Genomic DNA, 27,998 nt, shown 5'->3' on the forward strand with positions numbered 1-27,998 from the left:
CCTTTAAATAGGCATTTGGAACCTTTGTACGGTTGTCCCTTGGTATCCGTGGGGCACTGGTTCCAGGACCGCTGGGGATACCAAAACCCACAGATGCTTAAGGGACTTGAGCATCTGTGCTCAAGTCCCTTATGTAAAATGGCGAGTATTTTGAATACAGCTGACTCTGCATATCACCTGATTGGTTGAATCCTCAGATGTGAAACCCACGGATATGGAGGCCTGACTGTACTGACTTATGCTGCAGCGTCCTGGAGTTTATAAGCATCTATAACCGTGATTCCCCAACATCTTTTCCAAATAAGTTCTTTCATCTTTATTTTTGTAAAAAAAAAACAAAAACAACGAAGTCGCCACCAAGCACAGGACAAGGACCTAGCCAGGACTTGCCACCTAGCAAGGACTTGCTTTCCCTCCCTCCCTCATGTCCCAGGTGCCTGATCAACAGTGTCAAGGAGGCAGTCGGCATTGATGTTAGCTTTTCCCAAAGGGAAAACTACAAACAAGCGCTTGGGAAAGGGAGGGAAACCTGGATAAGCTTTTCATCATTGAGAAGTCACTTAAAACTGATTAGTTTAAAATAACTGGTATGTCTGAAATGTAGGAAAGGAAGACCATGCTGTCAGCATCATAACCCTCTTTCGACATGTTTCCCTACAAGTGACGTGCTAGCTTGGTGGAGGGTCAGGCCAGGATTATGTTTTAAGGAATCAGAACGGTTTCATGAATTTGCTCAGCTTCCCAGAACAGAAACAGAGATAAATAATTGCTGCTTGTTAGGCATATTCTATGGTGGGCTGCAAGTCTGGAGTCATTGTTAGTGTATTTAGTGCCAATGAGAAGGCTGGGTTCCAGCCTTGGACACCGAAGTCCTAAAGACAAAGCAGAGAGAGTCCTGTATCCCCCATCACCTTCTGCTGAATATGGAGGATGGAGAGGTCTTGGCTGTTGGCCTCTCTTCCAGCCCATGCGCCTGCCAGAGGAAGGGTCCTGATTCCTTGGGAGTGTGGGGTGAGCCCAAGGAGTCTGATGAGCAGAGAAGAGCAAGTGTAGTCCCTTCCGGGCTGACTCCATGCAGGGCTCAGGCTTCGGGCTTGCAGGGCCACCTGCACAGGGACCAGGCTACAGCCTTCAGGCCCAGGGTGGCCCATGGCACCAGTGGTTTAGGCATAGCCGCCAGCCATCTGACTGGTGGCTGCATTGCTGCCTACTCCTCGCCAGGCCTGGAAGCTGAAGAAAGCGCTCACTCCATAGGCAATCATCACTAAACACGAAAAGAACTGAAAGAGAAGACAGCAGAGGTGAGTCTGTCTGCAGCACGGCACACGGGGCTGGGGGCTATGACAGTGATACAAGCACCAGGAAGGTAGATGCAGACAGTGAAACCCGGGGCCCCTCAACCAGAATGAGCTGCTCTGGAGCCACACCACCTCCTCCTTAACCATACACCCATTTAACCACCATGGGGGCTGATGGGTACCGGGTTCTGGGGTGCCAACTTTATATTCTAGTGGGGAACCATTAACCACACAAGCCAGGTGTGTCTTAGATTGAGAGGGATAACTGGACAATGTGCTAAGAGTCACCAAGGGGTAGGAGCTACTTTATAGACACATTTCAGGGATTTAGTTTTAAAAAGGCAATGTTCAGCTACCCTAGGAGTTTTTCTGGAATCAATTCATAGGTATCCCTACACTAGCACCTAAGGCCATGTTCAGAATTTCCATGTCTCTATCCTGGTGACTGAGTTCACAGATTTCAAAACCATCCTCACCAGAAAGAATGAGGAAACCCAAGTCCTGGTCTAACTCCCGCCCTACCCAGGACTCAGTTTAGGTGTGTCTCTTCACCTCTCTTAGCCTCAGTTTCCTGGTCTGTCGAAAGGACTGGCAGTCCCTGTCCCCCTCCCCACTGAGGGAGTGGAAGGACAGTGAGGAAGTGCCTGCAGGGGCTCATGGGTGAGGCGTGCCAGGTATGGAGGGGATTCTGATTCTTCACTGGCTACCTGACGTGGAGCCAGAGTTTGAGCTGCATGGGAGAGCCTGAGGATCTCCCAAATGGTTTAAGCCGAAAGGTTTTTGTGCGTGCCTTTCTCCAGGGGGGAGGATAGAGCGCTTTTAACAGATTCTCCAAGAGGACCTATGACCCTAAATCATTGCAGCACGACCGATTTACAGTAGCGTGAACCCACACTTCATTTTTGCCACCCAGGTATTTCCCAAGCATTCTGGTTCCTCAGGGTTTTGCTGTTGATTATGGAAAACTGTGAGCCCACTGAGAGGAGGGTAATTCAGCACGTGGCAGGTGCCTGGCCTGGGACCAGGGAGCAGTGAGAGTCCAGGGGCCCAGACCTTGCTTTGGCCCGTCTCCCCTGTAACTGCCGAGGGTGCCCCAGGGAACCATACTCACGGAGGCAGCTGCACGCTGGTTGTACTGCCGGGTGCCCTTCAGGGACGTCAGTTCAACCGAAGCAGAGCAGGTGATGAAGGCCGTGATGTAGAGAACGGTGGCGCCCACATTAAATATCATTAACTGGGGGTAGGTGGGGGAGAGAAGTCTTAAGACATGAGACACTTCCAGTAACTGTGGAACCTCCTGGTCCCCACGAGCACATCCCTTTAGTAGCCAGAACAGGGGCTGGGGCTCAAGGATGAGGACGGAGACACGTGGGTCTTTCCCACTAAAAAGGCCTCAAGAGACGGCGGTCTACACAGGGTCAGCCTGGAGGCCATATGAGCAGGAAACGTAGACATACCGAAGGCTGAGAGATGGCGGTGGGGGGGGGGGGGGGGCGGTTGTGGAGGGGCTGCTAAAGTGACCTGGTCAGGACAGCAACAGTTCCACAAGTCAAAACCCATTCCTGATGGCAAGAGACCGAACCAAGTCTGTCTCTGAGTGCACCAGCTCAACCCGGGGCCTGCTTGTGTTGGCTCCCAGCCAGGCCCGGCCCTCCCTGTTCTCCGAGGACTTGGCTCTGAGGCTGACCCGTGCGGTGGGGGCGTGGGTGGTGGTGCCTCACGTCCCTCTCTGCCCTCAGTGGGAAGAACCTATGTCTGCCTTTCGGCCACATCCTAGGCTCTAGGCCCCATGTCAAATGCCAGGGTGAGGACCCCTAAGCCAGGCTGGCAAGGAAGGGTCCTGGGCTGACAACCAGGCCCAGGTCCCATTCCCCCAGCGCTTGGCCCCGGGAGCCAGTTGACACTTAGCAGAGATCACAAACTGGTGGCCCTCAGGCATGTTTGGCTCATCCCATAGATTTTTAAAAAATATTACATCTTAAATTTGATTTCATACGAAAACTTTAAGATTTATAACTTTCAATCTTAAAATATCAAGATTTGGCACTTGCATTCCCACTAACAACAGAGCTGAGTAGAGGCGGCTTCCTATGGACAGATGGGTGCGGGTTCTCCAGAACCCCTCCTGACCTATTTGACCCACGCCTTTTACCTGCGCCCGGAAGGGGACTTGTAGCCCCTATCCCAGAAAAGCCCAATTTGGCAATCATAATTCAGCCTCCTCTAGGAGGGTGAGACACTGCCTTGCCATCATGGCCTGGGAAAGGAGCCTCCTTCCATCAGCAGCTGTGGCTGGGCCCCAGATCTGTGCTAAGAGACACCAAGGCCCCTCCATCTCCGGGGATGTCTTTCTTCAAGGCTCCTAGAACACGAGGCAGGGGCTGGACCCTAGCCAGGAAGTCAGGCCGCCCCCTCCTCATGCCAGGATCTTCCCTCCAAGCCCAGTGCCCGCCGCAAACACCACCTGGCTCCTGCCAGTGATGTCAAGATCTAACAAACACGGTCTGTCTTGAGGATGACTCACGTTTCCTCAGCTTCAAAAGTCATTGAATTGCAAACAATGCTGCCTAGTCCCAGCTTTGCTTGTCTTACAATCATGTGCCTCTCTTGCCTCTCTCCGCTCACTGAAAGCCTCAGACCCCAGCTGCAGGGGTTTTCCGGGTCAGAGAAAAAAGCCCTAGCAGCTTTCTCTGTGTCTGGCCAGGGTACTTCCTATGGACACTCACAGCTCTGTGTCCCAAGGAGACTGACCCGGGCAACCCGGGACACCGTCCTCTGCCAGGCTGCAGGGGCCTCACCCTGCAGACGCGGGGTGCGGGGGGTGAGATGGCACGTTGAGCCCTGCACACACCAGGCCCAGCCTTGGTGATTCCTGCCAGCTCAGCCCAACCTCCAGGCCCAGGGCTGCCAGTCAGAACCCACAGATTCAAATCCCGACTGCCCCCCAAAAGGAAAAATACTTTCAAGATCCCACCTCCGGTCTCTCCATTCAACAGCCCCTCACTTCTACTCCCTTCATGAGAGAAAGTCAAGCCTAAGTCCTCCTGGATTCATGGCTCTCAGTGCTCAGAAAATCTGGACACCTGAACCACCAATCCTCCCTCCCCCACCCAGAGCTACAGGCCAGCGAGGACTTCAGCCAACCCCCACCTGCCACTTCTCATTTAGGGAAGGCTGCATTGTCACAGCTACACCCAAAGGCAGAGGGGTCAGCCTGGACCCACCCCCAGGGTTCCTACCCAGACTCACCACCAGCGGCCAAGGCACCATGTATAGCTTCATGTGCAGCTGAAACAGGTAGAGGATGAAGAAGACGATTGTCACCAGCCAGAGGAAGACAGCGACAAACATCACCCAGCCATAGGCCGGGTACAGGTGGTACGAGGTGTCGGCAATCAGGGCCCACACCAGCAGCCCCAGCACCTGGAGGGAGCGAGACAGGGCCAGCGTCTCCCAGAGCCCCCAGCACTCAGGCTGGAGGCCACAGACCAGAGGCTTCCAGGCCTTTGCCGTGGAGCGCCCTCTGCAGGACACATTTCTCATTTGCCCAAGAAAAATGTACTTGGCTCCTACTACGTATCAATACATACCAAGCCCTTGCCTGGTAACGTACTCCTTTCAGATCTCAGCTGAAATGTTATGTGCTCCAGGGCACCTTCCCTGCTCCTCCAGTCTGGGTTCCAGAACTCTCTTCTGTGCTCACATGGCCCCCCAGGCACCCACCACCCAAGACTGTAATTCTGTTTCCTTCCCCAGACTGGAAGCCACAGCAGCAGTGCCTTCCACCCTGCTGCCTCCAGGGTGAGACCCCTGCAGCCCCGGAGGGGTGGTGTCCCAAGCTTGCCTAGTTCCCCACGGGCAAGACAATGACTGTCCCATTCATAGGTGCATCTCAGCACCCAGTACAGGACCCGAGCTTGGTCAGGGGCTTAGTAAAAGCCTCTGAAAGAAAGATGAAGTCACCAGCACATCCCTGAAGGAGGGACACACAAGCACAGAGTCCCAGAGGTACGGTGACCTCTGCCTGGTGCCCTACCAAGCCCCTTCCACCCCCAGCTTCTCCCGACTCTCCTAATTGCCCCTCAATACAGGTGTTACCATCCCCACCTTACAGGTGAAACGGCCTCAGAAAAGCAGAAGGACCTATCATGCCATTCCTATGTGGCAGGGTGGGCCCCAACATCCCTGTAGTGTGTGTAGCGGCTGGCAGCATGGCCTCCGGAGCCAACTGCCTGATTTAAAACGCACTCCCCTTACCAGCTGTGTGACACTGGGTAAGCTCACAACCACTCTGTGCTCTAGACACATCACCTGTCACATGAGTATAAAGAGTATACCTACCTCATAGGTTCAGGACCCATGGGGGTTTGTATACATAAAGGAACAATTCCAGCTGGGGACGCCGTGCTGCAGGGAATTTTACACGGGTAGGTTGGCTGAACCCCTCAGTGGCCTCGTGGGGAACTTGGCAGGGTGGTACCTCACTTGTGGCCATCCTAGCCTCCCCCAAGCCTCTCCTGGCCCCTTCCCTGCTGGCTGAGACCCCACAGGCCAGCACGTCCTCCTTCACAAGGGCATTCTCCAGAATCCCTGGCCGGCAGCAGGCCTCGGGACTGGCCGCTGAGGGAGGGAGGATCAACTGGGGGGCTGTGGAGAAAGGCTGCTCTGCTGATGAAGGCACAGAGAAAGCTGTCACTCTTCTTCCCGTGGACAGTGTGTGACACCAAGGCTCCCAGTGACCTTGCCACCGTCTCAAGGATGAGCCAACCATCAGTCGGATCACAGGGAAGTGGCTCAGGAGTGAAACCCACCTCTGCTGCTGGTTTGGGGAACAGAAAGTCTCCCCGCCACAAGCTCCTAGACCAGACCCGGGAGAGCTGTCACTCACCCCAGAGCAGCCAGAATGGGTGCCTGCCAGGCACCCCACCAGAGCACCCCTGCCAAGGACCAAAAGGGAAGTTTCTGTATCGATCCCCCTACACCTGTGGGGTCAGGGCAGGAATTAGCCTAGGTGAGGCCGGGCATCCAGCAGCCCCTGTGATGACTTTCCTTTCTCCCCACCACCTGGACGTGAGAGGTGGAGCCCTGGGCTTAGGAGTCAGGAGCTGGGATTTCATCCTGCCTGGGACACCAGGCAAGTGCCTTCCCAGTCTGTGCGGCTCACCAGGGCAACTCGAGTCCGCCTGCTAGAACGCAGGCCCCTGAGGAATCCTTCTTTGGTCATCGCTGTGTCTCCAGTGCCCGGCAGTGCCTGGCACATAGACCTGCTCGATAAACACATGCTCAAGAGGTAACTGGCCTCAGTTTCCTTATCCAGGAAACAGAGGTCAGACCCCCGCCCCCGACAGGTGCTGTGTGTCACAAGAGGACGCAAGGGTGAATCGGTGAATGTGCTCCCAGCCCTGCCTGCCTCCACCCAGGGGTGGGAGTGGGAGACTCGGGAAAGCGCCCACTCCCCCCCTCTCCAGATTTTTGCACCTGCTCCTCCTCCCGTTCCGGGGTGGGGGGGGGTGAGACCCCAGGGACGCCCACCCCACACTGCACCCTGCCAGCCTCCCCTGCCCTACCTCTAGCCTCTAGTGCTCTCCTCTAGCCACCACCAACAGGTTGGGTGGCCCATGGGGCCCAGTTTGCAGGCGAGGAAGGTGGGACAGATAGCAGGGCCTTGAGGGCAGTCACACCGCTGGGGGCACAGCCCTGACCCATGAGGACCCAGAGTGCGGGTGTCTCAGCACAGTCCCCCAACCACCCAACCTTAGGACACCCTGCCTGAAACAGACACATCGGCGGGCAAGAGCCCCCAGGGCTGGGGGAGGGTCACTGTTACAAAGGAGGACAGACACTCCCAAAGCAGGACGCAGGACCCTCCCGGGGAGGACTGAGCATGTCAGGGGCAGACAATTATCTCCTCACTTAAAGCAGGGTCCTTACAGGCCTCCATGCCATCGTGTTGCCTGGTTCCAACTATCTAAAAGGAAGTTAGAAAATGCGGTGAACTGAAAAATCAAGAAAGGATCGATCTGGGTTTACACTAATGTACACTTATCAATTGTTGGTGTACTACTCATGGGCTTGGTCACAATAACCACATAATGCCCTCCAGCTGTGTGCCAGGCCTCAGGTAAGCACCTTCCCTTTTATTTCATTGACTTCCCCATAACCCTCTCATTAGTCAGTACTATGTATTATCTCCATTTTCCAAACAGGAGCTCAGAGGAAAATGAGTCATCTACGGTCACCCGTGGGTAAAGGGCAGGGCAGGATTTGAACCCAGATCTGTCGTTCTCTGGAACCTGGGCTACTGAGAGTTACTTAGTGATGTATAAAAAATGAGGACACTTCGCTGGCTCCGAGGGGGGAGGCCCCGCAGGCATCCAGGCTCTCTGGTCTCTGCCTCGCCCTCCTGCCCAGCCCTGATTTCCGGATCAGCAAGCGCAGCCTCTGAGAGACAAAGCTGCTGCATAAACAGTGGCAATTGCTGGTGTTCCTTCTGGCCTCGCTGCCCAGGGAGCCGCCTTGGTTTCTGCCCTCCCCCACCTCAACCAGACAGACTGGTTTTTCCCGTCCCCTCACCCCCAGCCCCAAGAATCTACAGGAAGTGCCCCAGCCCAGGACAGGGCACCCCTAATGTGTTGACCCTCTGCTGGCCGGGGTGGCCCTGCATGGGGAGCTGGGCCCAGGCCTCATCTCCAGAAGCTGCAGGAGCTGCTGGACCCCTCCCTCCTGCTGTGGACCCACAGTCTAGCTGGAAGAGGCCAGAGGACTTGTCTTATAGTCCAGTACAGAACAGTAAACCCCACTGTGCAGGGGGAGGGCAGTAGGGTGACGAGGGTGGAGAGCAAGGCAGGAGGCCCCAACTCTGCCACCTGCACACAGGGCTTCACCCAGGCCCTCGTGCAATTCTGACACCCTCTCTGACCACAGGCCTTGCCGTGTGCATCCCTCTGGGTTCACTCATTCAACAAATATCTGTTGAGCACCTACCATTGTGTGTGTGAACCAAAACATGAAAAGCCCTGCTCTCCTGGCGGGGCACAGCGGGGCGGGTAGCAGATAAAAACCCAATACATGAGGGAAACGCAGGATATGTGCTGTGGGGGAAAATCCAGCTGAGAAGGATAAGAAGGCCAAGAAAGATCTCACTAGAACATGTGAGCATGCGAGAGGTGAGGGGAGGGAGCCATGTGACGAAGAACAGAACTCTGTGCCTTACCTCTGGGGGTCCCTGTCTCTTGCCTACGTGTTCATCTGTCCCCATGTTTCTCCATGGGGGTCTACACATATATCTGTGTGTCTTACTCTTAAAGACAGACACACACACATACACATACATACACAGAACCAAACCTCATCCCCTTGGTCCTTCCAAACTCTCTGAGGCCCCAGCAACACCTCCTCAGGCATGCACTGCAGATAAACAAAGAGAAAGTTCTGGAAATCTTGAAGGAAAAAAACAAACAAACCCTGTCTTCCTGAAAACCTAAAGATTTCTGATTAGGGGTTTTCTCTTTAAATGATGGCTGTCAAAAAGGTCACATTCAAGAAATATAAGAAAAAAAAAAAAGGTCTCATTCACACATGCCCCAGGACCTTTGCACCTCCAAATAAAAATTTCTCAACGACTGGATAACAGAGATATTTTTGTTAAAGGCAACTGCAGGGCCAGAGAGGAGAGGGATTAGTCACAAATGCCTGACCAAGAGGCATTCCTCAGTTAGGGTGGGCCCCAATCCAGGGACTGGAGTTCTTATAAGAGGGAAACTGGACAAAGAGACACAGAGGGAGAACACCATGTGAAGATGGAGGCAGAGATTAGAGTGACGTGTCTCCAAGCCAAGGAACACAAAGGATTGCTGGCAACCACCAGAAGCTAGGAGAGAGGCATGGAACAGACTCTCCTTCAGAGCCTCCAGAAGGAACCAACCTTGCCAGCACCTTGATTTTGAACTTCTAATACTGTGAGACAATAAATTCTTGTTTTATTTTTAGCCACACCATGTGGCATGTGGGATCTTACATGGGATCAAACCCATGCCCCCCTGCAGTGGAAGCATGGAGTCTTTAACCACTGGACCGCCAGGGAAGTCCCTCTGTTTTTTGGTGGGTTTTTTTGTGTGTGTGTGTTTTTTTGCGGTACGTGGGCCTCTCACTGTTGTGGCCTCTCCCGTTGCAAAGCACAGGCTCACGGGCCCAGCCGCTTCGCAGCATGTGGGATCTTCCCGGACCGGGGCACGAACCCGTGTCCCCTGCATCAGCAAGCAGACTCTCAACCACTGCGCCACCAGGGAAGCCCCTTGTTATGTTTTTTAGGCGACCTAGTTTGTGGCATTTTGTTATGGCAGCTGTAGGAAACGAATACATCTATCTTAGCTACTCTTTGAGTCTACAAATGGCTGTTATGATCTGATTTAACTGGGGGGTGTTGGCATTAACTCTAATGGAAAGGTGGTCTATTAACTCCCCGGGTTCAAGCTCTGGCCCTGCCAACTTACTAGCTGTGTGACCTCGGGCAAGTTGCTGAACCACTCTGTGCCTCAGTGTCCTTATATTCAAAATGTGCCTACCTCACAGGGTAGATGTAAATGAAGTAATATATGTAAGGTACTTAGACCAATGCCCAACATAGGCTTAACACTCTCCGTGCTCTAATGTTATCACTCTGAGAGGTTAGAACATGGGTTTCCCGATCCATTCTCTGTGGCTGGTTTCCTGCAGTAGTAATAGTGTGTGCAGTTCCTAGGGGTGAGGCCTTGGAAAAATAATGCATCTAATAAGCACCAGGCACAGTTCCTGGCAGATAAGGGTCCTCAGCCAGTGGGGCCCCCGCCCAACTTTCAGATAAGGCAGCTGGGCTTATCCAAAGAAAGGGAGGTGCGCAGGTGGTAGGGAGCAGAACCCAGTCCAGCCACCCCCCAGGACACCTCCTGCAGCTACACTCCCTCCACTCCTCACAGGCTAAGGGTCCCTGGGCAGAACATTTCACCCCTTTAGACCTCAGTCTTCCCCCCTGTACAATGGGAGCAGGGAGGTCTGCTCAGTGTTCTCCAAGGATCCCCTAAGTCTGAGGCCTGACACTCCTCAACACAGGGCTCCTCCAGGGGGGCCCACAGCCTTCCCTCCCTTGTACTTACTGGAGGGACTCCACCAATCCCATGAGCACTTGGCTAACTCCTCTCCCGCCCAAAGATGGTCACGCCAACTCTCCTTTTAATCCTCTCCACCTCCTGGGCTGAGTTAGACCCTTGTAGATTTGGCGTGTGGTCTTAGAAGAGGCACCTAACCTTTCTGGTTTGTTTCTTCATCTGACACGTGAGGGGGTTGGACAAGTACACCTCTCCTGGTCACCTCATAGGTGTGTCATGCAAGTAAAATACTGTAAAGGAAAAAGTGAAAAGTTGTAGAAGTTGTGAGTGGCTAGGAAGGCTGTTAGACAGCTTAGAGGGAGTAAACCCCACACCGCAGCGTCCAGGCGGGGGACAAAACCTCAGTGCCTGGAGGCTGACATTAGGGTTTTAAACTCAGCAGCCGCCAAGGCACACAGGCCACAGAAGTGACTAAGGTGGGCCAGGGGAGGTCTGTGGAGCTGAGAGCAGCCTGCCAGAACTTAGTTCCCCAACCAGGGATTGAACACATGCCCCCTGTACTGGAAGCTCAGAGTCTTAACCACTGGACCACCAGGGCAGTCCCAAGAACTTCTGATTTTTCAGGAGACGTTAGAAATCCAAATTTCTAAGTGAAATCTTCAGCTTTTTAAACATTGGCAATGAAACCAAATGTTTTAGAAACAATCTGAGGGCAGGGCCCATCCAGCAGCCCCCAAGGACTCCCTTCTCCCCACTGCACCATCCAGAAAACTGAGGCCCAGGGGACCACGTGAACCCTTCCCGGGGTTCCCCCTCACAGGGACACATCTGGGCAGCTGAGGACACTCAGAACTTGGCCTGACCAGGCCCATACTCCACCCCCGCCCTGGCCCTTCTCCCTACAGTGAAAGGGACTTTATGGGGACAAAAAGCCACCCATTGTGTCCCAGGAGACAAAGGCGCAGGGGACAGAGGCTCCGGGTGCCTGCGTGGCCACAACAACTCCACACACCACCTCCTTCCTCCCTGTGCAGAGGGGCCGGGCTCTAGGGAAAGGCTCCTTGGAATTCCCGCTCTGTACACTACGAGCCTTCGAGAATCCTAGGCCATCACACCCCAGCTCTACAGGAGGTGCGAGGGCATTCAGAACCCAGCCCGAGCCAAGTGACCCGGTCTGGGCTGGTATTTAACTCGGCCAAGCCTCCCTTTTGTTACCTGAAAAGCAGGCACGTGAGTTACCAAATCGAGTCATTGAACAAACTCTCGCGAGGGCCCGCTCTCTGCCAGACACTGTTATAGGCCCCGGAAGTGCAGCGGGGAGCCAGGCAACCAGGGTCCCCACCCACGAGTACCCCGCTCCCAGCCTGGGCTGCCATGGAGGAGGAGGAGGATGGGAACACTGGCTCAGGGCCTGGTTCACCTCCAGGGCTTTCCAAATGCAGCCTTTATCACACTGCTTGTTATTCCTGAGTCCCCGAGTCTCAGAACTAGAGATGAAAGAGACTTCTGCCCCCATGGCCCTGCCGCCCCCAGAGCCCCTCATGAGGACCTCGGGCCCCTGTGTGCAGCCTGCAGGTCAAGGAGCCCACTGCCACCACTCTTCCTTTGGGGTCTCTCTCAGGGTTCTAGAAGAATGTTCCCAACATGAAGCTCAAGCTGCCTCCTGCCTACACCCTTGCTGGTTCCCACTCTGCACTCTGGGGCCAGAGACGCATCCCCGAGGCATCCGCGAGGCCTTCCCTGGCTCCCAGAGCCAGCAGCAATGCACCCCCTGGGTGAGGTTCCAGAAATTAAGACCTGCTCACCTTCCTCCCTTGGGGATCTCCTGGTCCTCCCCAGAAAGTCAACCAGTGTCTCCCCAGCACTAAGACCCTTACGGCGACACAGAGCTTTCCCAGGAAGGCCTTAGTCCCCTTGAAAGCCCAGGTCAAGTCCAAATCCAGCCCCCGTCAGTGCTTCACCCCCAGGAAGCCTAACTCTCTCAAGTAAAGCACTTGGCCCATTTCACAGATGAGGAAAGCAAAGCTCTCGGAAGAGATGGACGTGGCCCAAGGTCATGCACTGTAAGGGTGGGGACAGTTCTGTGACCCAGTAGATAGAGACGCCCAGAAGAGGACAGAACTCCAAATTCCAGGAGGTAGGGACACTCCCTGGAGACTAATTTGTTTGCAGGGAGCATCACTGCCCCGGAGGCGAGAGCAGAGAAGGGGCAGGGTCAGTCCTTGAACCCTGGCTGGAGAGGCATGACAGAATCTTATGTTCTCAGCACCCCAGGTGGGTCCCCGTCTGGCCGTTGGCCCTCCAGAGAGAGCTGGCTGCTGGGAGCGTGTGAACTTCATTAGCCCCATGAGGCCTGGCCTCTCTACCTGCTGAGGAACAGGGCTGGGGGGAGGGGCACCTAAAGTGAGCGTCTTCCTTATTCCCTGGACTTCCTTCCTCAGACACTAGCTCTAGTCCTGACTCTGTCACTAATGTTTGGGGTGACATTGAGCAAGCCCCACCCCATCTAAACTTCGAGGACAGACAAGTGACCCCATCTGGCTAATCTCATACAGGCTGGCAGACCATCTGGTATCTGACCTCTCCGCTCCTAACTGAAAGAAGCTCAAACATCCCAGAACAGCCCCAGGTCTGTTCCCTAGCAGCTGGGCCCTGCCTGACCTTCAGCCCTGGCCTTCCTGCTCTCACCTCTCCGTGAGACCCTGTGGTACCACCCTGTCCTCCCACTCCTTGGGCAAACAGGAGGGGCCAACTCAGCCCAACAGCAAAGGACCAGTTTATATCCAGGGCTGGGCTCACTGGACTGCCAAGGAAAACAGGCTCTCCCCCAACACTCAGGTTCCAAATCGCCATGGGGACCAGGGCAGGACCCCCTGCAGCTCCCTCAGACCATCTAAGAGCAGGAAATCAGGGCATAATCCTCACTGAGTTCCACCACAAACAACTCTCCAGCTGATAAGGAGTAACCAACACCTGGCCCTGATACTCCAACAGAAACTGAGAGCATCCACCACACGTGGACAGCTCCGCAGCCCTTACCTCTTTCCACTTACAGATGGTTAAGAAAAGGTCACCCAGCTAGTAACACTGAACTCAAAGCCATTGCTTGCTGCTCTGTGATCCTGGGAAAGTGCCTTCCCCTCTTTGGGCCTGAGGGAGACTTCAAGTGCCATCTTCATAGCTTTTGCTGCACCCATAAATGACCTGTCCTATTTTTTTACCCACTATTTTCATTTATTTGAAAGATTTTTTTGATAAGTTATTTTATTTTTAAAATGCATGATATGTATGACATGATAGGTAACAAAATGGTGCTTTTAGCATGTCTCCCTCTTCCCCTGATACTCAATTTCTTCCCTGGGGGCAACCAAGAGTGATTTCTCAAGTGTCTTGCCAAAGACTACCTAGGCATGCATGCACACACATACACATCAGATAGGTGAGTGTATATATTTATATAGCCTGTGTGTATTTCTCCCAGACAAATGACAGTATTCTACACACACAGGTTTTCACCTTGCATTTTCCACTTAACCATACAACCCGGAGACTGTCCATCATTACACACATACAGAGCTGCCTTATTGTTTTCATTGAGGGGTAAGAAGTTATCTTTTTACTAAATGTATCGTATGCCACTGCATAAATGTATCATAATTTATTTAACTAGTCCTCATTGATGAATGTGGATTTATCACACAAATAAGAATTTTAAGAAGAAACTTTTAAATCACTAAAAAGTAGAAAACCTGCATTATCTACCACAATAGAAGCTAACTATAAAATTAAATACAACAAAAATTAACAATATTAATACATCCCAGATAGATACAGTTGTCTTCCCAGGATCCAGAGCTCCAGATTTAAATTTAAAAAGTGTTGGGAAGGCACTCAAGACACTTTAGCACCCAAATGAGGCTGTCTCCTCCAGCAATCCTCCAGGACTGTGATTGACTGTGGATGACGCAACACTTTCCAAGCCCCACGTGGGAGACTTTCTTTATTACCTCGAAGTGGGAAAGTCCTAACTCTGACAGTTTCCAGAAGCCAGAAAGAAAAAAGGAAAAGGAAAGAAAACAAGAAATTCAGCAACATAAAAATAAGTCTTTCTGACCAAAACCAAAACAAGACAAACAAGCAAACAAAAACACCATAAAAAAACAAACAAAAAAAAAAACAAACAAACAAAAATACCCTGAGCAAAGTCAAAAAACAAACAAGGGAAAAAATATTTGCAAATCATGTAGCACTCCTAGCAACTGATAGGGCAAAGACCAACAACTCAATAGAATGTGGAAAGAAGCAAACATACAAGGAAATGCAAATGGCTCTTAAACATATTTTTTAAAGTGAGGTTCTTTAACCTCACTCATAAGAGAAATGCAAAACAATGCTACCCTGACCTGCCATTTCGCCTGTCAGATGGGAGCTGTAGGGAACAGGCACTCTACGAGAAGGCTCACTGAGGGGCACAAATGTGACCCCTATGGAGGGCATCTGACAATCTCTAACAAAATCACTAACACACATAACCTGAGCCAGCGGTCCCCCTTCCAGAAATGTACCATACAGATGCGCTCAGTGGCTTGGGCGAGATCATTCACCATGACAGGTGTGGAACAGCAAGAGTGGAAACCCAAGTGTCTGTCAACAAAGGGACCGGCCACACAACTCACACCACAGCTGCGGGATGGGCTGCTAGAGAAGCCGCAAGGGAAGTGATCACGCTTCAGGTACTGAGACGAAAAGACCTCCATGACACACTTTTAAGTGAAAAAGGAAAATTGCAGCAGGATGTGTATAGACTATAGCCCTGGAGTAAAGTGGGGAGAGGTGGGGATCTATAGCCACATTTGCAGATCTCCTTAAAGAAAGCCTAAAATGCTACACAGGAAACGGAGAAGAATGGGCATGAGGGAGGTCAACTCTAACCAAATGGGACAGAGATTTTTCACTGTGTTCTTTCCCACTCTTGTCTTATTCTGGACTGTTGTAAATACATTACCTATTAAAGAAATTAAGGAAATAAAAGATTAAAAAGAGAAAGATACGTGTAGCTCTATGTGCAATGATATAGAACATCCCTAGGTGTATTGCCAAGGGGGTAAAAGCGTGGCAGGGCACAGGCAGAGTGCGCCTACCTGTGTTTTGATAGGGGTTATGTGTAGAAATAACCGCACTGACTCACCCTGGAATGCCACACCCATGATGCCTCGGGCAAGGGCGGGGGATGGGGGTGGGAGGGAGGAGGGACCCGACTGGGGTGAGAGATTACATTTTCATTGATAACGCTTTGGACTGCTGGAACATTTTTGCCATATGTCTGTGTAATTTTTTCAAAGAATAAAAACAGGTCCATTGGGCTTCCCTGGCGGCGCAGTGGTTGAGAATCCGCCTGCCGATGCAGGGGACACGGGTTCGTGCCCCGGTCCGGGAAGATCCCACATGCCGCGGAGCGACTGGGCCCGTGAGCCATGGCCGCTGAGCCTGTGCTCCGCAACGGGAGAGGCCACAGCAGTGAGAGGCCCGCGTACCGCAAAAAAAAAAAAAAAAAAAAAAACAAAAAAAAAAACAAAAAACAGGTCCATCAATAGAGAAATGGCTAAATGAGCTCGGGCCCTACCGTGACATCCTGGGATAGCCCAAAACAGGAAGGAGGCAGACAGCTCTGCATAACATGAAGAGATGCAGGTGCCCTGGGTGTGAGAAAAGCAACCCAACAAAGGATACAGAATAAAACCATCAATGTTTTTTAAAATGCACAGGAAAAAGAACTAGAAACACCCCAACACGGCAGTTCCCTTGGGGAGAGGGGTAGGGGATCCAAGAATAACTTTAGCCTTACCTGTAACAGGTTTTTGCTTTTTAAGGATAATGTGCCCATATATTGTTACATAATTATAAATTGATTCCAAACACTCGACACTCTCCTAGCCACAAAGTGGGGCGGGTAGGCGGAGCTAACAATACAGGCATTGTTTTGCTGGGTACAGTGGAGTAGGAAGGAAGGTGGGTAGCATGCAGGGCGGGGAATGCTGCCCTAAGGAGGCTGAACCCATGAAACTCAGTGCTATAGAAAACCCTGTGAGTCCCCAACACTGTGATCCCAATATGGCCAACCTCTGCTCACACCTCACAGATCCCAACAACCTTGTCTAGCCAACCTAAAGAGTTGACTTTCAGCCTCTGCCCTGCCCCCAACCTGAAAAGGGCTGCCATGCCTTGTGGGGCTGGAGAGAGTCAGGATTACCACAAGGAAAATCTTTCTCACACTCCCAGGTGCACAAGGATGGAGCAGGTAGCCTTTAGAGGGACTGAGCTCCCTGTCCCTGGAAGAATGCAAGCTCATGTTGAGGACACACCGAGGGGCCTTTGGGAGCAAGTGTAAGAGCCCTAGGATTCTATGACCCTGTGAATCCTAACTGCCCTTCGTTCTAACATATATAGTGCTAAGCCCTTTGCAGGCATCAGCTTCCACATTCCTCACAATCCCACCATCACCATTTCACAGACAAGGAAACTGAGGCTCAGGGATATTAGGGAACTTGCCCAAGATGACAGAGCCAGGATTTGAACCCAAGGCTCTCTGCTTCCACCAATACTCTCACCAGCACCCATGGATCACTGTGATCAAGTGGCAGGTGAGGCTTCTGATCTGTTTATTCATCTGCCAACTGGGAATCATGTGACCACCCCCAATCCCAGGAGACAGGGCAAGAGGGAAGGATAAAAGGTGCCAAACACAACTGCCCTACCGACACAGGCCATTCATATGGTTTCTATGTCCTGAGCCTCAAGGATGCCTTCTGACTGCTGGGCCTTTATACGAGGTATTCCAAGGTTCATCTGTTCTGCACCTCCTTACTACCCCTTCCACATAACTAAACCCTTCAGGGCCCACTTCCATTAGGAAGCCTTCCCTAGTGGCCCTGGCCCCTGATGAGTTCCCCTTCCTGAATTTCCTCTCCTTCCCGTCCAAAGCACCCTACCTCCCACATGTGATGAATTGGGAGATTGGGATTGACATATATACACTAATATGTATAAAACAGATAACTAATAAGAACCTGCTGTATTAAAAAAAAAAAGCCTCCAGATTTTTAATGACCAAGAGCTGTCTCTAGATCAAACTTGCCTGCTTCCATTTTTAGATGCTATCTGCATAAATTCATGTTTCCCTTTTTGCCTAGGCTGCTAGGAAACTCAACAAAGAATTGACAGCCTTAAACTTGCGACAGATTCCAGATCTCCTTTTAGCTCTCTTTAAGTCAATCCCTACCCAACCCACAAATACACCACCAACTTTTAAAAATATATTACGTTAACTCTTCCATCACATGTGACTTGATATCATATTCCATCTCATGTTCTTTCTGGAGCTAGATGGGGTTGGGGGAGTGATAAATCAGTGAACACTGAAGTTGGTTCTTCAGGACACATTTAATACTAAAATAAACAAAAAACACATCTCCTTCTCAAGAAGCTGGGGCCTTTCTTCCTTCCCTTCCCACCACCCTCCTCCCACATCTGGAACTCTTCACCAGATCCTGGGAAACAAAAGGGTCTGATGGAGAATTAGCTTTCACCTTCTCGTGTACTGCCTCCTCCAGGCAGCCTTCCCTGATCCCTCCACAGGTAGCTCATCCTTTGAGCTCACAGACAAAGAGCTTCTGGACAGCAGGCCCTGAGCCTGGGGTCTCCATCACTCCCACAACAGCACCACACCCAGTGCCCAGTAGGAGCCCAGATGAGTGTGGTAATAGAGCACGGATCAGAAAAGTCAGGCCACTCAGGGCTTAGATCCCAGCTCTATCACTCTGTGAGCTCTTGGGCAAAGAACTGACCCCCTAAGCCTCAGTTTCCTCACCTGTAAAGTGGAGGAGAATAAGAGAATATGAAGCTCTTGGCAGAAGGCCTGGAGCTTAGTTTGCACCTGAGTGATGGGAGCTATGATGGCTTCCCAGAAGACGGGGTGCCTGTTGAGTGGAACCCTCCTTGTCTCAGACCCAGTGGAACTGTCCGTTGCCAGAGAAACAGTTCAGGAAGCAGCTTCTCCCACAAGCCAATTGGTGAAGGCACTAAAAGGTGCAGGTCTTCAGAACTCTGATGGGAGACCCTTGTCCCCCTTTCCCCGGGCCCCAAAAGCACTGCAGGGAGGGCAGAAGAAGGCCATCCCACTCACACTCAGTGTCTGGGAGTCTAAGTGCCAAGCTCCACCACAGCTCTCCAGGCCAGTCCTGCATTCCATGGACAGCTCAGTGTCTACATTTGCACGATGGACCCAGATGCTCAGCCCACGGGGACCCCCAAATCAGAGACCCAAGCCTCTGCCACAGGAAGCTACCCCAGTCCTTGCAGGCACAGCAGGGCCTTCCTCTAGTTCCCCTTATTCCAAGTTTCATTGTTCAAATGCAAAAGGGGCTGATGCTCAGGTCCTGTCTACCGGGAGTTAACCCTGGGGACCCACCAGGCAGCCTCATCCTGCTCAGCCCAGCAGGGATCCCTCTGCTGTTCCAAACCCCTTAAGGCTGCGAACAGAACATGGTCACCACTTCCGCTTCTGGCCACCCAGAAACAAGTGCTTCAGCTCCAGTGTAAGGGAGCAAAACTTGCCATCCCAAAATTCATCTCTTGGCATAATAATTTTAAGCTGCTGATCTAAGAAACAGCAGACATGGGAAAAACTGAAAACCAAGGTTTCTTACCCTTTTGTAAGAAACATTTACATGTGTAAGGGAAATCTCCATCTGTAAGGGTGTCTCCCTCACAGTACCAAGAGGTGGACCAAATCTCTAGAAACATATCATTGGAAAAAGTAACGACTTAAATCTGAATCACAATTTTTACTGTGCTTTTCCTGCTCACCTCCCATAACTGGCTCCCCATCCTCAACATCCTCTTGTGTCTTCAGCTGAAGATGGTGTTTAAGGGGAGGGATTTGGCCATTTGGGGAGTTTCTCAGTTTTTCTGGGTCTTTCCCATGTGTACATGTGATTAAACTTTGATTTTCTCCTGTTAATCTCTCTCATGTCAATTTAACTCTTAGACCAGCCGGAAGAACTAGACGGGTAGAGGAAAATTTCTTCCTCCCCTACACTGGCTAAACCAACCTGCTGGCTACTCTCCCCACTTCCCTTCCACTTCCCCAGCCCCAAGGCTTGCCCCGCACAGTGGCCCGCCCTTTGAACACCCTTTCCCTACCTCGGCCTCAGATTTCAGTGAAGTCCCTGCTCAAAAGTCACCTGTCCTCCATGAGCCTCCCTGGACTCAGAATTGATCATCCCTCTCCTCTGCCCTTTCCCACCCCTGGGACTGGGACTCCCTTCCTGCTAGGCTGCTGTACCCTTCACAACCACCCAGGAGCCTAGCGCTCAGCAGCGCTCCGGACAGGCTTTTCCTACCTGCAGATTTAAATTAGTCCCCAGTAGGGACCTCTCCCCCGCCCCGCCCCTCCCCTTCACAAAGAATCTGCCAGACTGCTCGGAGAGAAGCTAAAAATGTAGATTTCTGGGCTGTAGTGACTGAGATTCCAATTCCACATTTTTCCCGGGGGTGGGGACCAAGATCTACATTTTAAACCTCCGAGAGAGGCTGAGGCTGAGGTGGGGGAGGGGCCCCACAGGAAGAGATTTGAGGAATTCTGAAAGAGACACCAGGCCCAGGGGGAAGAATGCTCACCTGTGGTAAGGAGGGAGGTTTGGTCTCGGACCCTGCCTTCAGTCCTAAACCTGGCAGCCTAGCTAGGACCCAGCAGTGGGACAGCAGGAGGTGCCCTAATGCAAAATGGATCTTGGCCCACCTCCAATTCCCCCCTAGTCCTCTGAAAACGCACCAAGCCCCTCCCACAGGGCAGCCCCCAGCTTCCCGACTCGCACCAGAGGGTACCATGGGGAGAAAGCTAACGCCTTCAAGCCTGAAATTGGTGTGTGGGGGGAGGGGTGTTCCCATCGATCGGCCTCGGCTGGGGTCTACAAAGGGTATTGGATATAGAGGTGTCCTGCCTCTGGCTTCCCACAAATCCCTCCCCCAGCGTTGGGCGCGGTATCTCGGCCCCAAAGGGGCCCGTCAAACCGGCCGGAAACCGGCAGGTTACCCAGTGGAAGCCAGAAGGGCCGGGCTCCCGCGCGGGAGCCCATAGGGCCCTGCCGAAGGGTCTGTGCTGGACCGGATGTGCCCACTCGGTTAGACGAGGAGTGCTCTGGGGTGCAGCCACGGGGAGCCGCTGGGAGCTTGGCAAAGGGTCAGATGAGAGTGAACTTTGCCTCAGGCTGGTGCTGGAGGGCTTAGTCCTGGCAGAGGCAGAGCCAGAGACGGGGAAAGAGAGAGAGAGTGGCGCGCGGTGATTATGGCTTTTGTGAGAGCTTCTGTGGGTGAGCTCTTGGTGACCACTTGGGAGGGAGTGATGGGGCGCTGAGGTGGGCACTCTGACATTGGTGCACCTTGTGTGTGCTCCAAGAGACGGCAACTAGGACGTCTCGGGGTGAGAGGGTTCCAGGGTGATCTCGGGGGCGTCCGCCCTAGAGGCGCCCCCGAGGAAGGCACGGCGCATCGGGGCGCATGTGAACCTGGATTGGGGGTGTGCGAGAAGCAAGGAAAAAGGGCAGCTCTAGAGCCCCCGACCCCTCCTGGCCCCCCGGGACACCCCGCCACCCCCCGGCCCCGGACCCCAGGCCCCAAGCGCGCGCTCACCAACTGCAGCAGCATGAGCGCCCCGAGGCTGGAGCGCACGAAGCCCAGGTCTGGGCGCAGCGCCGAAACCGCGGCGCCGCCTCCCTGCGCCGGGCTGCTGGTCCGCGTGCTCACTTTAGACGGGAATTCAGCCATGGCGGCTCCGCTCGCCTCCACAGGTTGCTCCCGCCGCCGTCGCCGCCCCTCCCCGCGGCGGGTGCCGGCTTCTGCGCGGCTCCTCCGAGGAGACTCGCGCTCCCGATACGGCTCCCGGGGCTACGTGCGGCGTCTGGGCGAGCAGTCGGCAGCCGCCAGGTGCGGCAGGAATCCCGGCCCCGCCCTCTCCACGAAACCCTCCCCTTTAACCCTTCGCACACCGCCCGCCGGTCCATCCCGGAGCCACACCAAGTCGCCATCTCCTTGACGCGGAAACTGAGGCCGTGGGCAATGAGATGGCCCCACCAGAACCAGCCTAGATAGCCGCCCGTTTCTCTCCCCGGGAAAGCCGCCTGCTGACAATATCCCCCGCATTCGCGGCAGCTTTGACCGCTCCTTCGCTCCCTGCTCACCCTCAGCTTCCGAGCCTCGGGATAAATTGGCGGCCGCTAGCAGAGCGGGCAACTACCGGCTCCCTGCCGAATGCCTCACTGGCGCTGTGTGCCCTTGGGCGAGCCCTTGCCCCTCTCTGAAGTCTCCCCGTAAAGCGGGATCGGCATCCCTGTGCAGAGACTCCCAAGGAGTCCCGGGAGACCGAGCATCCTGGAGGGGAGGGTCTGGATAAATTGTGGGTGTGCGTGGAAGGGGGAGGCCCTTTTATGACTCAGTTGATGTGGTTTTCTCTTCTGAACTGATTGAGCAGTAATTTAGAAGGTCGCTGAGCCTCAGTTTCCTCGTCTGCAATATAGGGATATAAATGGACCTCACTCCACAGAGCCGCTGTGCAAAATAAATGAAATACTGCACGGAAAGCTCCTGCCACGCCAGGGGTAGGGGGTGGCAGTGAAGGTGTCAGAAGGTGGGAGATGATGTTGGACTTACGGTTTCGTTGCTCCACTTGCACCCTGAAACACACACACACACACACACACACGTCCCTCAGGCCATATCGACCTGCACAGATAATTGATTCATTTATTCATCAACCAATGATTGCTGAGACCTTACTATATGTCAGACCCTACCCCAGGCCATGTGAATACAGTAAGCAAAAAACCACCCAAGGCCTTCTTGGATCCCACTTTCTACTGGGGGTAACAAGCAATAAACTGGAGAGAAAAAATAAGTTCAGGTAGTGACAAATCCTGTAACTAAAATAAAACAGGGAATTCCCTGGCGGTCCAGTGGTTAGGACTCAGCGCTTTCACTGCTGGGGGCGGGTTCGATCCTTGGTCTTTGAAATAAAATGCCATGTGGTGTGGCCAAAACATAAATAAATAATAAATAAAACAGAGGAGCGTGACAGAGATGACCAGGAGGCAACTTTTAGACAGAGTGGTCAAAGATGACCTCTCAGAGAAGGTGACCTTTGATATTTACTCAACTGGAGGTTCAATGCCCACTCCCCACCCCCAATGCACCTGAGACCCTCTTCTCCACCCCACACATACAGCAGATACTCAGGGAATGAGGCGTGCTTCTTGGTAGCTGCCAAATCATTACCCAGAGCCCAGCCTCTCTGCAGTCTGTGTGAGCCCAAGTGCAGAACAAAGCTGTTGGGTAAACCCTTAATTTTACAGTGTCACGGAAAACAGTAAGATGATTGTTTCTGAGGCAGATTCTAAAACAGTAGGATGTTTTGGTTTGGGTTTGGATTTTGTGTTTTTGGTTAATCCCACTTTCATTCCTTTCAAATGGCAGCGAGCAAGCCTCAATCACTGTATTGTTTTTTCCTTCGACCTTTTCTTCCAAACCAACTTCACTCGTCCCCAGTCAGAAAAAGTGGGAAGGAACCTGATGCCCACCCAGAGCTCCCACTGTCACCCTGGGCTCTTGGGATGGGGGGGGGAGCCAGCTGGGGATGAGGAGGAGAGGGTCTGTCCGTTCCCAGAGCTAGTCCCCCCTCCTCGGGTCTGTGCAGGCCATCTCCACACAGATCACCTGCAGCACCTGTCCTGTCTCACCTCTCCTTAATTCTACAAAGGCTCCCTACTCTGGCCAAGCCCCTACTGGGTACTGGGCCTGCTGTCCCTTGGGGTGGGGATGGAGCATACTGGTGAGGCTGTGGGGTTCTGGCACTGAGCAGATGTTAAGTGTGCACCTTGGATGCGGATGCGCCAGGCACTGGGGACAGCCCTGAGAGCCATCCAAGCAGAGACCCTACCCTCAAGGAATCTGATGGGGGAGACCGCCTCTAGATATACAAATGCACAGATAAATAGATAATTACAGATTGTGATGATATTACTACAAGAAAAAGCAAGATGCCATGGGAAAGAATAATTGAGATTTGGGGGTGTCGTTTAGATAGCTGGGTCAGGGAAAGTGTAAACATTTAAGCAGAGACTTGAAGGATGCCTAAGAATCAGACAGGAAAAGAGCATTCCAGGCTGAGAAAACTACCATACATGCAAAGGCCCTGAGGCAGGAAAGACTTTGGAGTCTTTGAGGAGGGACATAAAGTTATAAACTGAAGGGACTGGGGAGAGATGAAGTTCAAGAGGAAGCCAGGGGCCAGGTCACCTGGTTCTTAAACCCTTGGTAAGACAGCGTTGTGGCCGCGTCTTATGGCATGCAGGATCTTAGTTGCCCTACCAGAGATTGAACCCGTGCCCCCGGCAGTGGGCGCATGCAGTCCTAACCGCTGGACCGCCAGAGAATTCTTGGATTTTATTATTAAAAAATAGACCATTAGGGCTTCCCTGGTGGCACAGTGGTTGAGAGTCCACCTGCTGATGCAGGGGACACGGGTTCGTGCCCCGGTCCGGGAGGATCCCACATGCCGCGGAGCGGCTGGGCCTGTGAGCCATGGCCGTCGAGCCTGCGCGTCCGGAGCCTGTGCTCCACAACAGGAGAGGCCACAACAGTGAGAGGCCCGCGTACCGGGTTAAAAAAAAATAGACCATTAGAGTGCAGTTACACTGTTTGATTTCCTATTTTAAAAAATTCACAGAAAGATTCCTCTGGAGGTCATCCAACAATTTCCAGAAGCCAGCTTTGGGAGGTTGCTGATTCTAATCAGCAAATATTGATTGAACACTTTTCCAACTGGCCCTCTGCTTGGTGCTGTGGGGTTGGGTAGTTTTGGTTTCTTTATTTTTAATTGCCCAATTAACTCATTCGTTTATTTCATTGCGCATCTCACACACACATCTCCAAACCTGCACCCTCACCTCTAGCTAATCACTGAGAAGAGTTTGGAGTATCCCATCAGATCTTTTCTTTCTTCTTTTTTTTTCACTACCATACAACATATGGAAATATAGAGACTTGCTTTGTTTGTAACTTTTAAACATTTTTACAAAAAAATGGGATTATACTGTATACATTGAAACTTGATTTTTTCACTTAACATATCTTGGAAATTTCTCCATGACAGCACCTGAAGACTGACCTAATTCCTTTTATATGTCGTATAATATTTCATGGAAGGGCTATTACATTATCCCTTCCCTTACTGGTAAAAAGGTAAGTGGTTTCCAACAGTTCCTCATTACAAGTAATATTGAAACAGGAGGGAAAGGGGCAGGGCACAACCTTTAAAAGAATGACATAGCCATTGAGGATATGACAAAAACTGGTTAGAACTGATCAGTCCCAAGATGGAAGATTTGATTTCCAGTAGACCCTGACCCTCATTATACACTCATTATAATCATTAGCATATACTAAATGACAAACCCACAGGAGCCAGAACAATTCTGCGGCTAACCATAAAAGGCCAATAAGTGGAAGGTGGCCCAAATCCTGGAAATCCCCGCTCCTTCTCCAAAATAGTTGGAATAATCCTCCCACTTGTTGGCCTATGAAATTACACAGCCCATGAAAACCAACCACTCCATATTTTGGAGCTGCTCTTGCCTTTTGAGAGAGACCGCATTCTGTCTATGGAATGTGTATCTCTCTAAATAAATACACTTCTTACCTATCACTTTACCTCTCCCTGAATTCCTTCTGCGCTGAGACATAAAGAACCTGAGCTTCGTTAAGTCCTGAAACCAGGTGTGTGATCTCAAAAGACAGTAGGTTCAAGTCCCAGCCCATGGGTTCAAGTCCTAATCTGAGTTTTGGCTGGGTTCGAATCCCATCTGAGTTATGAGGTTTCAATATTACATAAGCCTTCTTATTTATGCGTCTCTGTACACACATAACTCCAGTCTTCAAAGCAGAACCACTGGATTGAGGGTATTTGCATGTTTTTTTTTTTTTAAAGAGATACGTCCAAATTGCTCCAAAAGACCATATTTTTGACATCCTCATTAAGAGTAAGTGAGTTTATGGGACTTCCCTTGTGGTCCAGTGGTTAAGAATCCACCTTCTAATGCAGGGGATGTGGGTTTGAACCCTAGTCTGGGAACTAAGATTCCCACATGCCGTTGGATAACTAAGCCTGTGCACAACAACTAAGACCCAAGTCAGCCAAAAATAATAAAAAAATAAATATTAAAAAAAAAAAGAGTAAGTGAGCTTAACTATTTGCCTGCCCCTATGGTCATATGTAGTGAGCTTAAAAAAAAAAAGTCTCATTGTTTCCATTTGTATTTCCTAATACTTAGCCAGTGTGGCTGAATATTGGCCTTTCATATTTCCTTTTCTGTGAATTTAAGGTTTGAATCATTTGCCTTTGTGTAGTGAAGAATTAAATTTGCCCAAAGGGTGGTCTGGCCATTTTTCCTCAGTTTCTGAGAGGTAATCTCTAAACCTTTGGACTGTCATGCCTGATAGAAACATCTTTGCTTAGGGTGGAGGTACTGTCCATCAGCTCAAGTAGCTCCACCTGGAGGAGTTGGACACTGAGCTCAACCGTGGCCAGGTGATGAAATCCCAAGAAGGGCTCCGGCCACCAAGGCAGCTGGTGAGTTTACCTGGTTGGCAGTACTCCATGTGTACTGTCACACATCAGTGCTGGGAAAGTAATGCATGGAGTCCGTGACTCCCTGGGGAGAGGACAACAGACATTCCACTTTTGGAACTTAAAAATCACCCTTTAAAAAAGTATACAATTCAGTGGTTTTAGTGTATTCCCTATAATGAATCATCACCACCGTCTAATTCCAGAACATTTCCATCACCGCATGTCTGATTTTAATCTGTGTTCTTTATCTGTAACATACTGTAACTGCGAGTATAACAGCTTGCAGCACATTCTGTGAGGCCTTCTAGCTAATGAATTATTGAACCTGAGGGTGGTTTTGGGACCCCCCTGAACCCTGCAGTTGCGTCAGAAGTGACAGCGGTCTTGTGGAGTGCCGTACTCCCTCCAATGTTGCAGCCCAGTTTGTGTTGTTGTTTTTTAATTTTTGGAGCTCCTTTTATATGTTGGCTCCCCTCTCCCCATTGTCACTTTTGTATGTTGCTATTGTTTTCTCCTACGTTGTTTCTCCCACTCTGTGGCATTTTGATAAATGTGACAGTCATGTAACCACGACCAAAATTAAAATATAGAACATTTTGATCACCCCCAAAAGTTCCTTTGTGACCTCCACCCTGGCCCCAGGCAACCGCTGACCTGTTTTCTGTCATTGTTGTTTTGCCTTTTCCAGAATGTCATATAGAATCTTACATGATATACTTGTGGCAGGCCAAGATGTTCCATCCTAATCCCTGGAACCTGTGAACGTTACCTGTTATGGAAATAGGGATTTTGCAGATGTGATTAAAGACTTCGAGATGAGGAAATTATCCTGGATTATCTGAGTGGGCCCTAAATGTAACTACGGATGTCTTTATAAGAGGGAGGCAGAGGGAGATTTGATAACAGTAATGTGAGCACAGAAATAGAGATTGACAGGATGCAGTCAGGAGCCAAGGAATGCCGGTAGCTTTTAGAAGTGGAAGAGGCAAGGAACAAATTCTCCCTAAAGCCTCCAGAAGCAACCAGCCTTGCTGACACTTTGATTTAGCCCCTTAAGGCTCATTTTAGACTCCAGATCTACAATAGAATAAATGTGTTGTTTTAGACCACTGAATTTGTGATAATTTGTCACAGCAGCAAGAGGAAACTTATACAGTAGTCTTTTGTGAAAAGCTCTTTTGTGTAACATAAAGCTTTTGAAATTCATCTGATGAAATGAAATTCATATTTTATGGCAAGACAAGACAAATTTAAACACAAAATGTTTTTTCGTATGTTTCTCCTCCCTCCCTTTTAGTGTGTATTGTGTGTCTGCATTAACCAGACCTCTATAGGAGATAACATTCCTTCTTAATCTTGTAAGGGGTCACAATGACCCGCTACTTGCTTTGTACATGCAGATCTCGATTGTGTAAACTGTCAATATGTCATGTGATGCATAACCCTTTGTCTCAAAAATGTATATAACTCTGCCTTGACCTCTAACAGGTGGAGCAGTCAGTCCTCAGAGCTTTTGGAAAGGCTATCTGCCTGGTTATATCCTCAGATTGGCTTGGATGAAATTTTCTATTTCTTTCTTAGATTGACTATTAATTAACTTTTCATTGACACATCTATGTTGATGAGCATAGAGGTAGATTGTTTCCTTTTATTAAGAAATGTATTCCATTGTATTGATATACCACAATTTCTTTGTCCTTTCACTGGCTGATGAACATTTGGGTTCTTTCCAGTTTGGACGGCTATGAATAAAACTGCTATGAACATTCAAATGCAGGTTTTTTGTGTGAACATGTTTTTATTTCTCTTGGGTATGTACCTAGGAGTAGAATTTCTGGATCCTGTGGTATGTGTATCATTAACTTTATAAGACATTGCAAAACTGTTTTCGAAAGTGGCTGCACCATTTTTCCAAAGAGGCTGTTCACCAACTGGTTT

The 27,998-nt window shown here is 51.1% G+C and overlaps 1 protein-coding gene and 1 long non-coding RNA gene across 2 annotated transcripts; one reads left to right on the forward strand and one right to left on the reverse strand.

Annotated features, from left to right (window-relative positions):
• Positions 1-290: 290 nt before the first annotated feature.
• PLLP (plasmolipin) lies at positions 291-21,395 on the reverse strand. The gene is made up of 4 exons (XM_032613762.1): positions 21,071-21,395; positions 4,548-4,721; positions 2,410-2,532; positions 291-1,280 (listed from the first exon to the last, which is right to left on the reverse strand). Exons 1-4 carry the CDS (start codon positions 21,203-21,205, stop codon positions 1,164-1,166), a joined length of 549 nt encoding a protein of 182 aa, XP_032469653.1. The 5' UTR covers positions 21,206-21,395; the 3' UTR covers positions 291-1,163.
• Positions 20,687-27,322, forward strand: LOC116744260. Its single transcript, XR_004347003.1, has 3 exons — positions 20,687-20,751; positions 25,947-26,060; positions 26,749-27,322. It is a non-coding gene; the product is annotated as an uncharacterized LOC116744260 (long non-coding RNA).
• The last annotated feature ends 676 nt before the right edge of the window (positions 27,323-27,998 follow it).

Source organism: Phocoena sinus, chromosome 19, assembly GCF_008692025.1.
Source record: "Phocoena sinus isolate mPhoSin1 chromosome 19, mPhoSin1.pri, whole genome shotgun sequence".
Taxonomy (NCBI): domain Eukaryota; kingdom Metazoa; phylum Chordata; class Mammalia; order Artiodactyla; family Phocoenidae; genus Phocoena; species Phocoena sinus.